We start from the raw sequence: 16,623 nt of genomic DNA, 5'->3' as shown, positions 1-16,623 counted from the left end.
CTGCCTACTGTACAGTGTTGCACACTTGTAATCACAACAATCAGAAGGTAGAGGCAGGAGGATGACAAGTACCAGGTTACCGTTGCTACATAGTGATTTCCAGGCCAGCCTGTGTAATAGGAGACCCTGTCTCTTAAAAAGAAAAAAAAAATCAAATCATATAAAACCCAGTAAAACTACATTTATTCCTAGCAAAACTGCTGAGATTGATCAATAGTGAGTGTTTTCTTTGAGACTGGAAAGACATGACTTCAGCAGGGGAGCCCAGTTTTATTTCATATTCCTCCAAAGCACAGCAGACTGGCAGACAGCAGCTATCAGATAGAGGTCTGTGGATGGGTTAACTATCAAACAGAAATGTAAAAGTTTTCCGTATAGTTGAGTTCCCTTCTCAATTATAACATCTTGCAGAAAGGAAAGCACTGTTCATTCCTGCTTCCATCTTAGATTCAGGGTTGAAATCCTCATAAGGCCCAGCTTCCCCTTACTATCACTTATTCTCACATGCCTTTCTCTAGCTAAAGTTGACAGTAATATACATGAACCAACCAAAAATGGTGTTCAAGGACAAGCAAATTATCCCCCTAGTCATCCTAGACCAGGAGAAGCCTAAAAATTCATGCTACGACAGAGCATATGTGCCACTGCTTCTGGCAAGAATGGGGTCTTTCCCAAGGTTCTTAGCAATAGTTCTATCACAAGAACCTGAAGTGTGCCAGGCAATGCCAAAGTATAGTAACAAGTAAGCACATGAGAAAAAAGAGCCTGGACTCACCTGAGTAAATGTGATAGGTTTGTCCCTAGAAATATAATCTGCATATTTACAAGTAAACATTCCACAATCACTCCCATTCAACTGCTGAGGAATCTCCTAAACAAAACAAGACAGAAAGGTGGAGGAGGTAAAATATCATTACATATACATTCCTTCATCTCTTTCTAAATATCACACTGGAAAAACAGTCTGATAAATTCCATAAATCTGGTTGGTGTTGCACAAACACATGCACACACACAATTACTCTTACTCTTTGTGGTATAAAAACCCCATTCATGATGCAGTGTATAAGACCTTACAGAAACATTTCATAGAAGAAAAGTAAAGCAAGTGAGAGCTCCACTAAAAAGCAACACAAAACCCACCACACACGGGAAAAGAAGGAACCACATTTGATTTATTGTAAGAATACTAGTATCTCTTCATGTGAGACTCCTCACAGCAGGAGCAGGGCTGTCTCTGACTCTGTTTCCTGCCTTTGGGACCCTTTCTCCCTACTGGGCTGCCTGGTCTAGTCTCAACAGGAGAAGATGCACTGAGTCTTACTCCAAGTTGATATGCCAAGGCTGACTGTTATCCATGGGAGGCCTCCTCTTTTCTGAGGAGAAAGTGAGGAGGAATGGGGATGGGGAAAGGAGGGAAAGACTGGGAGGAGAAAAGGGAGGGGAAACTGTGGTCAGGGCGCAAAATAAATAAATAAATAAATAAATAAACAAATAAACAAATAAATAAATTAATTAATTAATTAAAAAAGACAATTTCAGAAGTAAAACTTTAAAAAGGGATAAGAAGGGACCAATCAGATATTCTTGAATCACAGGATTCTACTTTAATACTGCACAGGTTACATACTCTTAACAATCAGGACAACTGCCGGCTACTAAGGATCCCTTCAGTTTCAAGTGCGACGAGAAAACCATCTCAGAGGTTTTAAGCAACTGAGATAATGTCTTGAGTGGTAAGTCCTGTCCCTGAGGCAGAAAAACTAGGAGCCAGCAGCTCTAAGAACATCATAAGATAAACCCACATGGAACAAGCTGTGTGCCCAAGCCTTACCACCTTGGCCAGCCCTTGCACTCTTTGGCTATTAGACATAAGGAGAGCTTACTCCACTGCTGAGTCACACAGGATGACAACAGCTTTCCTCTGCTTCCCAAATGCAGTTACAACTAGAAGAAGAAAGGTGGGTACAGCCCACCACATATACGTATGCTGGGGCATGCAGTGTTCCCAAGGGTGATTCAGTTAAATCAAGACAAGTACAGATTCTAATCTACAAACCCAAGGCACCTGCTTCCTCCAGTGCATCTTCTGCCTCAGAACTCCTTTCCTGAAAGACTCTGTCCCTGTCCTCTCCATGGGAAACTTCAGGGCTTTACTTTCCAATTATTCAACAGTAACAAAAGTGTTTCTGGATGGAGAGAGCTGAGCTGTCATATTAAAGTTAGGTCTAAAACCAAGACACCTGCATAATTTAGACGCCGAATATTCAAACACTAGAATGAGATTCCAATCAGGTGAGGTACAATACATAGTAACTAGCACACATGGCTTTGATGCTCCATGACTGAAGACCTAAATAAACAAAGCCCCAGCTCAACTGTGGAGAAAAATGTTGAGCTCTTGTTAGCGCCAATCAGGAAAAGTGGCTTACTCAGAATGGTTACTGGCTTTGTTCCCCCAGTCCTATGAGAAATATGATAGGGTCTTTGTACAGATCTGACTTGATGTGACTGCAGCCATCTTGAACATTGACCTGAACTGAACCTGTGTTAAACCTCGTCAGTTTCCCCTACAGTTTCCAAGCATACTATGACAGGTAAAGCCACCAGAGTGGTACGGACTGAAGCTGTAGGATCAGACTCTGACCCTGAATACACAGAATGTGCCTTTAGTCTCTGATGTTAGCTTGAGAAAAACTAGATAATTATGAGTTAGATGAGGTCGCCTGTACTGTGTGTGACGCAACCTTCGGAGCAATCACAGGTCCAAAGGCTATGGGACCCCCTGCCACCTTGTGCCATGCTTCTATCCACATGGACCATAAGCTGCAATCTGTAGTCAAGGGTCTACCTGCCTTTGACCTCACAGCACCTTGGGGCCCATTTTCAGACCTGAGACAGGATTCCCAAAATAGTTTATACTTGAAGCAAGATAAAAGACAAGAAGCAACTATTTGGTTATGGCTATAGGTTCAGAAACAGGCCAGTTAAGAAATATAAGCCTTATATTTTTTGAACCCTAAATTCAATCTTTCATGTGACACACACACCCCACAAACAAGTAGACTTCTGGAAAATGTGTGATTGTAGAATGAGTAAAGAAAGAAAAGGAAGGTGTCCAGCTCTGAGCGTAACTTACATGTGGCTTCATGCTGTAGTGGGTCCACTCTAAGAGATTGAGATCTGTATTTCTTTTGGTCTTACTTTCATCCTGTAAATACTGACTAAAGAAAACAACAACAAAGAATAAATATATGAATGAGAGCCCGAGAGACCACCCACTGTGAGTAAAAAGGACTTTGTGATATTTAGCAGAGATGCCATTCTCAAATCTGGATTATCTGCTTTTTAGAAATATAACAACAAATTATTTTAACAACTGAGCCATCTCTCCACCCCAGGAGCTATAGTAATTTTAACCTCAATTTTAGTTTTAATCTCAAAGTCATCAAATTCAACCAGCTGGACTTCCTAAATTAAATACAGAATGAAAACTGTGCAAGACCAGGGTGTACGTTCTCAACTGCACAAACATTGACCCAACAAGGCTAAAATTGGCTTTCAGGAAGTAAATATTTTAGTGTCTGGATGTTTTCTAGCCTTCTAAAGTTCAATCCTACAAAAAAAGTCTGTTCTTTGTCTATCTGTACAAAAGTCCAGACTGACCTCCAATCCAAGAGGCTCCTGTCTCAGCCTCCCAAGCTGGGAGCAACAGCATGAGCCACCATGCCTGGCCACAGTCTTAACCCTTAGTGTTACTTGTTCTTATAATGGAGAATTAAAGTTTTCTCCTAATGGACAGTAATAATAAAGGAAACAAAGTGGTAACAAAGGAAAGTGGACTCTGCAGCTGGAGGGATGGCTCAGGGGTTCAGAGTACTTGCTCTTGCAGAGGACCCAGGTTTGGTTCCCAGGCCCCACTTTAGTTTCAGGGACTCTGCCATCCTTTCTGGCCTCAGTGGGCACAGGTATATACAGACATGCTAGCAAAATACTCATACACATAAAATAAAACTAAATAGTGGGAAAAAGAGGGGAGGAATTAGCTATATCCATGAGAAGAAAAAGAAAAGAGTATGAATATATTAAAAGTATTAACAAGCAGCAGAGAAAAAGTATACTGTGTGATTTTACTGGAAAATCTCTATGCAGGGGATAATATATGTATATACACACGTGTCTACACTTTAAACTTTACATAACAAATGCTATACGGATTATAAACAATTTAGTATCTGCTATTAAGCATTTCTTCTCTATACTTTTTTTGTCTAGGTATAAATAAAAAGGATCTATATTAAAATATTGAAGAAAAACAACACTGAGCTCTCGACAACCACTTTTTTATTAGTTCTTTGAGAATTCTGTACATGTATTTTGATCATATTGACTTCCCTCCCCCAACTCCTACCCTTTTCTACCCTCCCAAACTTTGTGTCCTCTTTTATTAAAATAAACAAAACCATCATGTCCAATTTGCTGCCCATAAACTTTTGGATATTTGGGCTTTCTTCTGGAACTTAGTCAAGCTATGGAGAGGTGGGGGAGGGCACAACAGCCTTAAGAAAAGTGAGTATTTCAATAACTGTTCTTTGTAAAAAGAATGTAGCATGTCTGTTCATCCTTACTAAAAAGCAGGCGCTGCGTTTGCTGCAGTTGTCAAAGGTTTAAGAAAGATTTACTGCCTTAGTTAGGGTTATCAATGATGTGATAAAACACCATGACCAAACACACGGGGAAGAGTTTATTTGGCTTACACTTCCACATTGTAGTCCATCCCTGAAGGAAGCCAGGACAGGAACCTGGAGTCAGGAGCTGGTGCAGAGGCCATGGAGGAGTGTTGCTTACTGACGTTTTCCTCATGGCTTGCTCAGTCTGCTTTCTTACAGAACCCAGGACCACCAGCCCAGAGATAGGACTACCCCCAGTGGGCTGGACTCTTCCCCATCCATCACTAAGAAAATGCCCTATAGGCTTCCTACAGCCTGATCTTATGAAGGTGTTTTCTTAACTATGGTTTCTTCCTCTCGGATGACTTTAGCTTGTGTAAGCTGGCATAAAACTATCCAGCATACTGCCATTATTGATGTGCTTTAAGTACAGAACCATCAGCACAATGAAGAAGTGGCTATGCTTTAAAGGGGGGTTCTCTAGCAATTACTAATGGAGTCTCTTCCAATATTTTACTTTCTGTGGTTTCAATTATCTCAGTCCAAAAATGGAAATTCTAGGAATAAGCATTTCTTAATTTTTAAACTGCACACTGTCCTAAGTAGCATGAAGAGAATCCGGTCCATTTGCTTTATGCAGAACATTCACAATATACACCCCTAAGCTTCTAACCTGTGGGTCACAACATGATATGGGGACATCTGACTAACAGTGGTGAACACAAAACTATGGCAACAGCAGAAGACTTCTGAATATTCAATAACCAGATCAAATGCATGATGACATGGTTTGAACTAATGAAGTATTTGGGCAGCCTGTTGCATCAGCAGCACTGGGGCTTCACTGCAGCCTCACTTCTCCATACACAGCATGTGTCCTGTGTACCACGTGTGCCATACACCGCCAAGCATGCTGACTGTACACCTCACCTCAGACTCGAGACTACTGTACATTATGAACTACAGTGTTTTATGTTGTTGTTGTTGTTTTTTAATGTACACAGCTTTCTGCTCCACAGAAACAAATTAGTCTAATTATAGAGAACAGACTTTTACTATTTTCCTACCATCATTCCTCAGCATAAAAGTATCAAATGAGTATAGCTCTGAACTGTATCATGTTGGGATGTCTGACTTGAAAAATTGTTGTTTGGGGTCATCAAGATGGCTCAGCTGGTAAAGGTGCTTGCTGGCAACCCTGCCCACTTGAGTTCAATTCCCAGGACCCACTTGTTATTAAAAAATGTTTGAGTGTATGCTATTTTATGTGCCTGTGTACACAGGGACACACAGAATTTCTCAGGTGAAAAAGGAATTTGGGAATATTTAAGAAGCCCTGCTCTACCCCACCTATCTATATTTAGTTGCTGTCATGATTGTCAGACCTACTATCATAACAGCAAAATCCTTGTGTCCAAATAACAATTGTTTTACTTAATAATGGCCCTCAAAAGGCAAAAATAACAATGAAAAGGTTCCAGAAACACACAGGAAAACAGATTAACTTTCATACTATGAGATAACACACAGTCCACACAGTTTGCTTCTGCAATGCCTGTGGCTGCAGACGCTCACCTGGAATAGACACCTGACAATGGGGACTAAGCTGGGTGTGGTGGTGCACACCTTTAGTCCCAGCACTTGGGAGGCAGAGACAGTAGGATCTCTGTGAGTTTAAGGCCAGCCTGGTCTACAGAGTGAGTTCTAGGACAGCCAGGGCTACACAGAGAAACACTATCTTGGAAAAACAAAAACAAAAAACAAAACAACTTTGTCAGGCAGGGTGGCAAGCACCTGTAATCTCATTAGCACTCTGGGAGGCAGAGGCAAGCATATTTCTGTGAGTTCAAGGCCAGCCTGGTCTACAAGTGAGTCCAGGAAAGCTAAGGCTCCACAAAGAAACCCTGTCTTGAAAAGCCAAAAGGAACAAAACAAAACAAAGCAACCCAAGTTCTTTGAAAAGAGCCCCACTATAGAAAACACAGAGATACAAGTTGCCAACAGGATTAGAGGCCAAGACTCCCCTGGCTAACAGTTTTTCAGAATACCCAGCTCACTAATTACAATCATAATTCTTGAGAATATACCTTACACTGAAAGGCCTGAAGAGTTGTTTTTCATGATCTGGCAAACAGGAACTCTGGCTGAGATCAGCTCCTAGGTTGGTTTTAGACAAGGATAGATAACAAAGTCCTAAAGTGAAGCCCTTCATATCACTCACTACATATTATTTCATAACTACATATGAAGACAGGCACCCAGAGCTTCTTAAGATTAAACACAAGAGACTATACAACAGAACAGATTGAGATTTTCAGACTTTACTTACAGAAGAATCTCACAGATCCTGTGGCCTTTTTGTCCCATAGAATCCAGATATTTAAGACACTTTTTTCTTAGGTCCATCACCTATAATGGGAAAAGGCAAAATCCTTAGACATCTGTTTTTGCTGTTCCATTTTACTGAGACAAGGTCTCACTATGTAGCCCAGGCTGGCCTTGAACTCCAGATCTTTCTCCCCAGCCCCCAATGTACTAAGATCACAGGCATGCACTACCATACTGTGCCAGAAACAACATAAACATTAACAGTAGTAACATTTTATTATTTATTAAAAAACAAAAAACAAAAAAAACAGAAGCATCTTTAAATGTTTAACACATGTAGCAATATGAACAGACTTAGAAACTTTTAGTTCAAGTTATAAATATCCCAGATGGTCTGAGATTAACAGAACACACTCCAATTTCTATACAAAAGCCTGGAAACTCTCACCAGGCGTCAGTAATCTTCCTAGTATGGGCTTTCCCCTACACTTTTCCTGTAAAAGTGAAAGCCCCTGCTCAAAGCATGCCTCATAGCTTCTGAAGTTGAACAATCACACTTAGAAAGGCCTCTGCAGAGCTTGCCTTTCACACACTGCAAGAGTAAAAGCAGCCTTCGTTGTTGAGGAAAATCATCTACAGTAGGGGCACAATTAGCAATACAGGCCTTTCTTTAACATGTTTAAGGTTCAGGCATTGATCCCCAGGACAAGAAAGGGGGAGAGAAAGGAAAGAAGGGACAGAGAAAAGAGGGAAGGGAGAAGGAGGAGGAGAAGGTCAAGGAGAGGCAGGGAGGTGAGGGAGGGAGAAGAGAGGAGGAGAGAGGAAGAGAAGGAGGAATCTATTTCCAAACTCCAACATTAACCCTTTCAACTCACCACCAGGCTCCAATGTACCTTCCGATGAATAGGTACCAAAACAAGTTCTTGTTCAAAGAGATTTACCCCTTTGGTCCATCTTTTCACTGCTTGGTAGCCCCCAGACTTTAACTTAGGATAGAAGAATGTACTGAATGCATGAAGTGCTGGATAGCCCTGCTTTTTACTCCTTTCCATTAAAAGATTCATATAAAAATTAATGACCTGTAAAATAACAAAAGATTAAAATTTGAACATGGCAAATACATTACAAAATTAAATCCTACTTGAATCAGAAAGTGAGAGTCTTAGGGAAGAGAAAGTCCATACAACAAGTCAGAAAACTGCTCTGTACAAATAGGCAAAGAAGGATGACAGGCTAGACACTGAGCTCCTTGCCTAGGACATGCAATTCCCAGTACTAGACCATCTCCCTAAAGAAAACCCAGCAAGTCATGTGATTATAATTTTGAGGCACATGGATAACATTTTTATGCAATAATAAAAAGGCATATGCAACTGTTATGCAGAAAAATGAATTGTTAGTTATAGCATTACATCCAAAATACACCTCAAGTTGAACATACTTCCCAAAAAGAGAAATGCCAGAATATTTATGGAAATTTTGAACAATAATTTCTTCAAATGTTTTCATATATAAAACATTTTCAAAAGTTTTATAAGAAGCATATTTACAGTTATATCTATAAATGACAGTATTTTCATGTAACTAGTTATGACATAGGGAGACAGCATATGGGAGAAAATTCAAGGACAGAGAAGTTGGTTAAAGGGCCACCTGAAAAAGTACCAGGAACTAGGTCAGCTTTTGCTGGTTTTGAATTGATTCAAATAATCAAATAGCTTTTTATATTATCATTTTCTAGGCTTGAACACACATGTCAATGAAAACTTCTTTAAGCTCTACGTGTATATATGCAGGTATATGCACGTGTGTGCAGGTTCCTATGGAGGCCAGAGGCATAAGATCCTCTGGAGCTGGAGTTACAGGCTGTTAAGTCAAAGGATGCAGGTGCTGGGAACCAAGCAAAGATCCTCTTAAGTACTGCATCATCTCTTTTGTCCTTCCTCTAAAATACTTCTACAGCAATCTAATATTCGGTATGACAGCAGTAGGCACTGACCCGCTCGTGAGCACTGTACCCTCGTGGATGAGACTAGCTCTAAAGAATCTAAAGAGAGGGCGCGGCAGTCCCCTTCCCTTCCTGTGTGAAGGCTCAGTACCACTCCCTGTCATTTTATCACCAGGAGACAGGGAAGATGTGGGCACTGAGCTCAGGGACAGGGTTTCACTGTGTAGCCCTGGCTGGCCTGGAACTCACTATGTAGACCATGCTGGCTTTGAACAAGAGATCTGCCTGCCTCTGCCTCCTGAGTTCTTCTGGTATTAAAGCATATCCCACCACACAAATCCACCCAAATAAAATTTTACTGATATGTTTTTGCTTTAAAAATTACTAGCCAAGTGCTGCACCTTGCACAAAGTCTTAGGTCCAATTTCTGACATGGAGAAACAACAGAACAAACCCACAAAGAACAGCTGGGGTGGTAGGATATAACCTAGGTCTATAGGTCTATAACCCCTTATGCAGAAGAATGAGGTGAGGCAGGTGGATCACAACAGGGTTCAAGGCCTGTCTGAGCTATGTAAGATACGCCAGCATAGACAACTTAGTGGAAACTTGTCTCACAATAAAACGCTAAAAGGAAAAAGGGGGGGGGGGAAGAGGGTGGAGGACATAAAGCACTTGCTTGTGTAAATGGGAGCTCTTTCCCTGGCACTGAAAAAATGGCAGCAAAACAGACACTGAAGTTGCTTTACCAAGCCCTTATCCTGGGTGGAAGTCTCTTTGATTAGGGCAGTAGATGACTAAGCAGACTGCCAGTCAAGCAGGGAAAGAAGGCACTGACCTCATCATTGAGCCAGTGATAGTTCTTTAGGGTCTGGATATCTCCTCGAGTAATTCGCAATTTGAAAGCACTGCTTAGGATCTCATCTGGTGGCCCGTGGCCAAGGGCATTACTGATTTCCTTTTCCATGTCCTGTAATAGAAGTTCAGAGGATGCTGCTTTAGCACAGAATCACTAACAAGTATCAAAAGCCTCAAACTGAAAAAAAAAAAAAAAAAAAAGCCATCCCAACAACACCAGTGACCTTTGAAAAAAACCACTATTCAAGATCTACAAAACTGCAGTGTAAAACCATACAAATTTACAACTATAAAAACAGTCTTAATAAGTTGGACAGTGGTGGTGTACACCTTTAATCCCAGCACTCAGGGAAGCAGAGGCAGGTAGATCGCTGTGAGTTTAAGGCCAACCTGGTCTACCATGGTCCAGAATAGCCAGGGCTACACAGGTTCCTCACCCTGATTCTTCCTCCCTGTTATCCTGGTAATGCTTACACTGTACATGAAGCTCTTATATCTTCACTGCCATGATAACATAGCCCAACACAAAGTGTCTTAGAGTAGTTTATTTTCGCTCACATTTCTAGGTGTGAGCTCATATATTCCAGCGAGGCATAACACATCCACTCTTCTGGCTCCCTCACATCAACTGGCTTAGCGAAGACAAACTCCACATATTTACCTCCATGGCAAACAAAAGTAGGTAATCCCTAGCTCTAATTCTTTTCTTTTTAGGTCCTGTCAAGATGAACATTAAAGCTAAACAAAGAAATCAAGCCCTAAAGTAACAAAATTGTATGCAAAGAGAAAAAACAATAAAGGAAATAATTTCGATTGGGTTCATGAGATAAATATATATTTAGCTGCATAAATAATCATTCAAGTAATTCAAGGAGATAGCCATTATTAAGACTGGTTTAGTTTTTCTGAGACAGGGTTTCTCTGTGTAGCCCTGGCCATCCTGGAACTCACTCTGTGGAAAAAGCTGGCCTCAAATTCACAGCAATCCACCTGCCTCTGCACCCTGAGTGCTGGGATTAAAGATGTGCACCACCATGTCCATCTAATACGTTCATTCTTGATAACATATTTTAAAACTAAAACATTTGAGGAGTAGAAAAACACCTAGATCCAGTTTCAGAAAGAGAAACAAAACAAACAACCCCCTCCCAAACAAATTATATTTTTAAGTCGCCAAGCCACCTTCACACAGACCATGAGGAATCAATACAGCTAGCACAAGCAGGCCTCAAGTCCAGCTTTGTTCTTTAAGTTCATATACTTGTTCCTTATTTGGAGAAAACTCCTCAAAACAAAGCATGCCTTAAACTTAACGCTATAGAAACTGTGGCTAGTGTAAACTAGCCATCTTAACCCTGATCTGCACAAGGAACTATACCTCTGTAAGTTCAAAGACATCGTCAGTCCTTCTGTCCTTTTCTTTGCCTGCAAAGTTTTTTTCCTTTGCCTCAAGTACTGATACTCTCCTCCGCAGTAAGCCATTGCTTCCACTTCCCAGGCGAAGCCGGGCAGACACTTCCTCTGACAGGTCAGGCTCCAACTGGTGTCCTCTTGTCTGACCAAAAAAGTTTCAACATTGACATGCTTGATCTTGTACATATAACACACACTACATAGAGAGTATAAAGTGCTGTACAAGTTATAGAAGGTTAAAGCTAGTTGTTTTCTAGTTTTAACTGTTGTGGATTTTTGTTTTGGGAAGTGCACAAATATACTTGATGGTGAAAGTGTAAAAGCCAATGTGAAGCTCCACAGCTTCTGTTCCAAGTGGCTTCTCTACTGCACAGGTCACAGAGATGCACAGACTTTGGGTCTGGTCAGTTTTGGTATGTGATACTTCTTATAATAAGATTTATTTAAAAAACAAAACAAAACAAAACAAAACAAAACAAAACCCTCTGGCATTAACTTGAAGAGAGAGAGAGCATGAATACAAGAATTAGCAACTCTCCTGATGCTAAAACAGACTCAGCCTGTCTGCCTGCCCTGGCAAGGGTGAGAATAAGATTCAGAGCTAAACAAAGGCCCATGGGGTGTATCAGTTACAAACAGAAACAGTCAGCACTCCTCTGGAAAATAGAAAGGAAAGCATTTTCAGTTCCTATCCCATTCTAAAATGTAATTAAAACATGTTTGTAAAGTTTAGAAAGATACAAGGTATGGCCTGCAGAGCACCATACAGAGGAATCTATGTCTGTCCTTATTCAAAGTCACCCTGTGTTAACGCTACGTTTATTTATTTATTCCCTTTTCTGTGTTGGGGTTGGAACCTAAGATCTTTAACATGCCAGATGAACAATCTACCACTTAACTACAGTGTAGCCCTCTATTTCGTTTATATTATAAAAAAAACAATGCACTATAAAAATGCACTAAACAGGAAGGTTATCACCAAAGGCCAATAATTAAATCATGCAAACATAATGAAAACCTTCACAAAACTCCAAGGACTGGAGATTAGGAATGTAGCTCGGTGGTAGAGCACTTGCCCTGCATATACAAAGTGTACACCTTAGAAAAAAGAGTTAGGAAAGTATTTAGAAATAGTATTTAGAAAAGTATTTAGAACTTTGGAGTAGAGCTACAGGAGTCTCAGGATACCAGTGAGCATTCTTCATTCTGCCAAGTAGTTACCATCTGCTCCCAGCAGAAGGTCAATTAATTAATCAGGAGGAAGGCAGGCGGACCTCTGTAAGTTCCAGGCCAGCCAAGGCTACACAATGAGACCCTGGAATGAGAAAGAAGAGGGACAGAGAGACAGAGACAGAGAGAGAGAGAGAAAGAGAGAGAGAGAGAGAGAGAGAAAGGGGGAGAGAGAAAGGGGGATAAGAGAAGGAGAGTTCTGCCAGATACTAAATGTTTAGCTAAATACTTTGTTATTAAAAACTTGAGTATGTCCACAGAGATGACTGAAACACTGATTCTAATACTTACATTGAAAGTAGACCAGGTGCTGGTGGCATACACCTTTAATCCCTATGCTTGGGAGGCGGATCTCTATGAGTTCGAGACCAGCCTGGTCTACAGAGCTAGTTCTAGGACAACCAGGGATACAAAAAGAAACCATATCTCAAAAAACAAAAAACAAAAGAGCAAAGCACAGAACAAATACCATCTTCCTTATTTCTCATGGGCATCAAATGTCAAGTCCAATGACAAAGCAAATATTAAAATTTACCAAGCAAGGGCTTCTACTTACACCTTCCTTTTCAAATCGGAGTCCCACCACCTTCTCTGTATCAGCTCTTCCCTTTAAATACCTAAGGAAGAAACCATTACAGATTTACAGAGTTCTGTTGTTTAACATGTACATATTAGTTCCAGAGGTAAGGCTTATATAACTGGGGATAGTGGTGCGTATCTGTAATCCCAGAACCCAGAAATCCCAGAAAGCTGAGGCAGGAATATGAGTTGCTCAAGGCTACATAATAAGTTCAAGGCAAGGCTGTACACCCTGTCTCAACTTTTTTTTTTTTTTATTTTAAAATTAGGATGTATTAATCTCTAAAGAAAAGTGGCCACGAGAGTGCTGGCCCTGTCCCAGCTCTGCTTCCTGGCCTGCCATAAATAAACGTGCCATTCTAATGCTCTCCTCAGCGTGCTGGACTGACCTCTCTAACTCTTTCTCCCTGAAGATGTTTGTGTCAGGCATTTTAACAGCAATGAAAGGAAACATGTAAGATGGAGGCCAGAGAAGTGGGGCTGCTGCTGTGACTAAACCTCTCTGTGGCTCTCACAGTGCTGGAAGTGTCTAAGAATACAGACAAGGGGAGACATAGCGTAGCGAGGTGCTCTCTGTAGGCAGAGCTCACTGGGAGATTCTGACAGGCGCTGAGAAGACAGAATGCCAAGAGCAATGCAGACACTAGGCTGTGCTCACTAGGTTCAGACAGGACAGGGTACCATCAGGTGAACAGTGATTCTAGTTTCTCTGCAACCTGAAACATTATCTGAGGGTGATTTTAAAGAAGATGGGATGCAGGGAGAGGTGGTGCATGCCTGCAATGCCAGCTCAGTGGGCAGAGGCAGGAGCATCATGAATTTGAGATCAGCCTTGCTTACATAGTAAGACCCTGTCTCAAGAGATTGGAAAAGGGGCCTGAGATGGATGAGTAAAGTGCTGAGTTTGATCCCAGGACCCATGTTAAAGCCAGGAGCAATAGCACATGCTCATAATCCCAGAGATGGCTGGCCAGACAGTTCAGCCAAATCAACTCCAGGTCCAGTGGGAGACCAATCTTGAATGAATGAATGAATAGATGAATGAATGAGGAAAATGAAAATGACTAAGGAAGACATATAATATCTCTACCTCTAACCTTTATATGCTTGTGCGCACACACATACACACCCTCTCTGCCCATTCCCTTAAAAAAAAAAAAAAAAAAAAAAAAAAACAAAACAAAACAAAACTGGGGACGCAGTTGCAAACTAATTAAAAGTAACAAAGGAACTTTAAAGGCAGCTTGGTAGGCAGGATGTGGCATGACTATTGCTGGAAGCTTTTAGCCAAGCTTACAGGAAGACTTGGAAGTAAAATGCAGAGAAAAAGGATCTGAAAACAGCATACTGAGAGCAATGGGCAGGAACGATGCAATTGTTAAAAATGTTAGTACTGCTAAAGTGCTGCTAAGGCTCACCCCAACCATCCCTGCAAAAGAAAGCACTCAGGTACTCTTCCCTAAAATAAGAAACTAGCCCTTTAGAGCAAGAAACTGATTTTTGTTTTCAGAACAGGTTTTTGTCTTGTTTTGTTTTTATTTATTTATTTTTTTGTAATCTTGAACTTATTTATTTAGGGGGCAGCAAATGTTCTGTGACACACAAGTGTAAATCTGAGGGCAACCTCAGGAGGTTTGGAAATCAGACTCATGTCTTCAGACTTGGTGGCAAGTGCCTGAGCCATCTTGCCAGCCCTGTAAACTCATTTTAAAGACAGAACAAAGGTTACCCTCTTTGCAGAAAGCTGCCTAAAGTCATCCACCTAAATACTCAGAGGCCATAGTAACTGTGGTCCAAAAGAGCTCAGCTTTCATCAAGTTGGTAAGAAACCTGGGTATTGTCCATGTGGTACTATTTCTGCAGGCATACAAAATGTAGGAGGTATAGGGTCATGGAGGTGGTCACCTGATTTCCAAGGGCCTGGAGACTAGGCAGTGTGTAAAAGGGTCAACTTCCCTGGGTGGGTCAGGGGTCTGAGAGGGTAGGAGTAAAGCCTAGTGTCAATGCAGACGATAGTGTGTTGGAGGAAAGCCATGTATAATGCATAAACTCAGTAGCTCCAATGGCAAGGCCAGGGAAAGGGCTGGCCAACTCACAACCTGCCACCACATAGCTTAAGATTTTGGATATGGAACTACGGGATCTAATGCTTTCTCTGCTGAGTTGTGTAGTCTTGCTTTGGTCTCACTGCTCTTTTCCACATCCCCATTATTTACTTTGTATGGATGTATGGGAATGGACTATTTATTTTGTGACACAGTATAAATAGAACTGCACCATTTGCATTTTTATAGGCGCTCATAGCTAAAAGGTGCTTGAAGTCTCTGACAAGTCTTTTTGAAGAGCATTTGCTATTCTTGTAGAGTTCCCAGCATCCACGCAGTGACTCATAACCTTCTATAATTCTAGTTCTAGGGGATACGAAGCCTTCTCTGGTTTCGATGGACAACAAGCACCTAAGTACCTAACTTACATACATGTAGGCAAACATAACATAAAATTAATAAATCTTTTTAAAACCACTATGCCATCTCTCCAGCTACTCTAATAAAATTTTGAACTTGGCCTTTTGAATACTGCAGCTGGTAAGGCTACGGGGAATCAGATGGCCTGGATGCATTTTGAACTATCAATTGCAAACACAAACTTTTTTTTTTTTAGGTGAGGTGGGGTGCCGGGGCAGTAGTAGAATATCAGCTTATCTGCTGCTGGTCAAGCGATGGGCAGTTTGGTTTTTTACCCTGAATGAGTCGAGAAGCATCTGGGGCATTAGTGAGGAACACCGCTGTTGCATCTTTGAGGGTATTCCCAGATAGGCTTTAACCGAACAAGATTTTCACTAACTGGGGACAGCACTATCTATGCCACAGGCTAGGGTCCCAGGTAGAATAAAAAGAAAGGAGAAATGAGTACAAGGATGCATTTCTCTCTGCTTCCAAATCTATAAAAATATGAGGGATCCCAGTTATTTGCTTCCCACTATGAACTCCGTCATGTTTTCACCACCATCATGAACTATGCTCCAAAACCATAAGCTAAATAAATCCTCTTTCCTCAGGTTGTTTCTCATGAGGCATTTGGTCCAGCAATTAGAGAAGCAACCAACACAGAAAATGTTATCAGGAGCACCTGGGTAAACCTAGGTGTGTGGGCCTTTGGAACTGGCTTGTGAGAAGAATGTGAAAGAATTTGGAACTGTGGGCTAGAAAAGCCCTAAAATGCTCCTGAATTTTGGGGGTGCTTAGAAGACCAAAATAACAAGAGTAATGCATATGTGAAGGCCTTGATTATGAGGGCTCACAGGGTAACAAGAAATCTATAAGGAGCGAAGCCAGGGACCACTTGTGTAATATCCTGACAAAGACTTTAGCTTTTACCTATCGAAGTCTTAAAACTTGAGAGAGGTTGAATTCAAAAGTAATGCACTAAGTTGTTTGATATAGAAATTTCGGAGAGACACTAGCCTTGATTGTGGCAAGGCTACTACTATTCCCTTAGGTCTGTAATGGGAGAAAATAAAGTTATGAGAAATGTTCTGTTTGGCAAGGTAAGAAACATGAGTCATTTTTTAAAATTACTGATAAGGTAGGTGTGGAG

General features: G+C 41.1%; 1 protein-coding gene across 1 annotated transcript in view; it reads right to left on the bottom strand.

Moving 5' to 3' along the window:
• Senp2 (SUMO specific peptidase 2) overlaps positions 1–16,623 on the bottom strand; it is a 42,315-nt gene that overhangs the window by 4,390 nt on the left and 21,302 nt on the right. The window contains exons 10-16 of the mRNA XM_055624886.1: positions 13,004–13,064; positions 11,183–11,359; positions 9,785–9,916; positions 7,874–8,077; positions 7,000–7,079; positions 3,140–3,224; positions 776–871 (exon numbers count right to left, since the gene is read on the bottom strand). Of these exons, the coding sequence (XP_055480861.1) occupies positions 776–871; positions 3,140–3,224; positions 7,000–7,079; positions 7,874–8,077; positions 9,785–9,916; positions 11,183–11,359; positions 13,004–13,064 (835 nt within the window). The remainder of the gene's footprint in view (positions 1–775; positions 872–3,139; positions 3,225–6,999; positions 7,080–7,873; positions 8,078–9,784; positions 9,917–11,182; positions 11,360–13,003; positions 13,065–16,623) is intronic.

The sequence above is a fragment of the Psammomys obesus genome, unplaced genomic scaffold (assembly GCF_907164565.1).
Source record: "Psammomys obesus unplaced genomic scaffold, mPsaObe1.curated_primary_1811, whole genome shotgun sequence".
NCBI classification, from domain to species: domain Eukaryota; kingdom Metazoa; phylum Chordata; class Mammalia; order Rodentia; family Muridae; genus Psammomys; species Psammomys obesus.
Note: the sequence above shows the minus strand (reverse complement) of the source record. Positions and strands in the feature narration are given on the sequence as shown.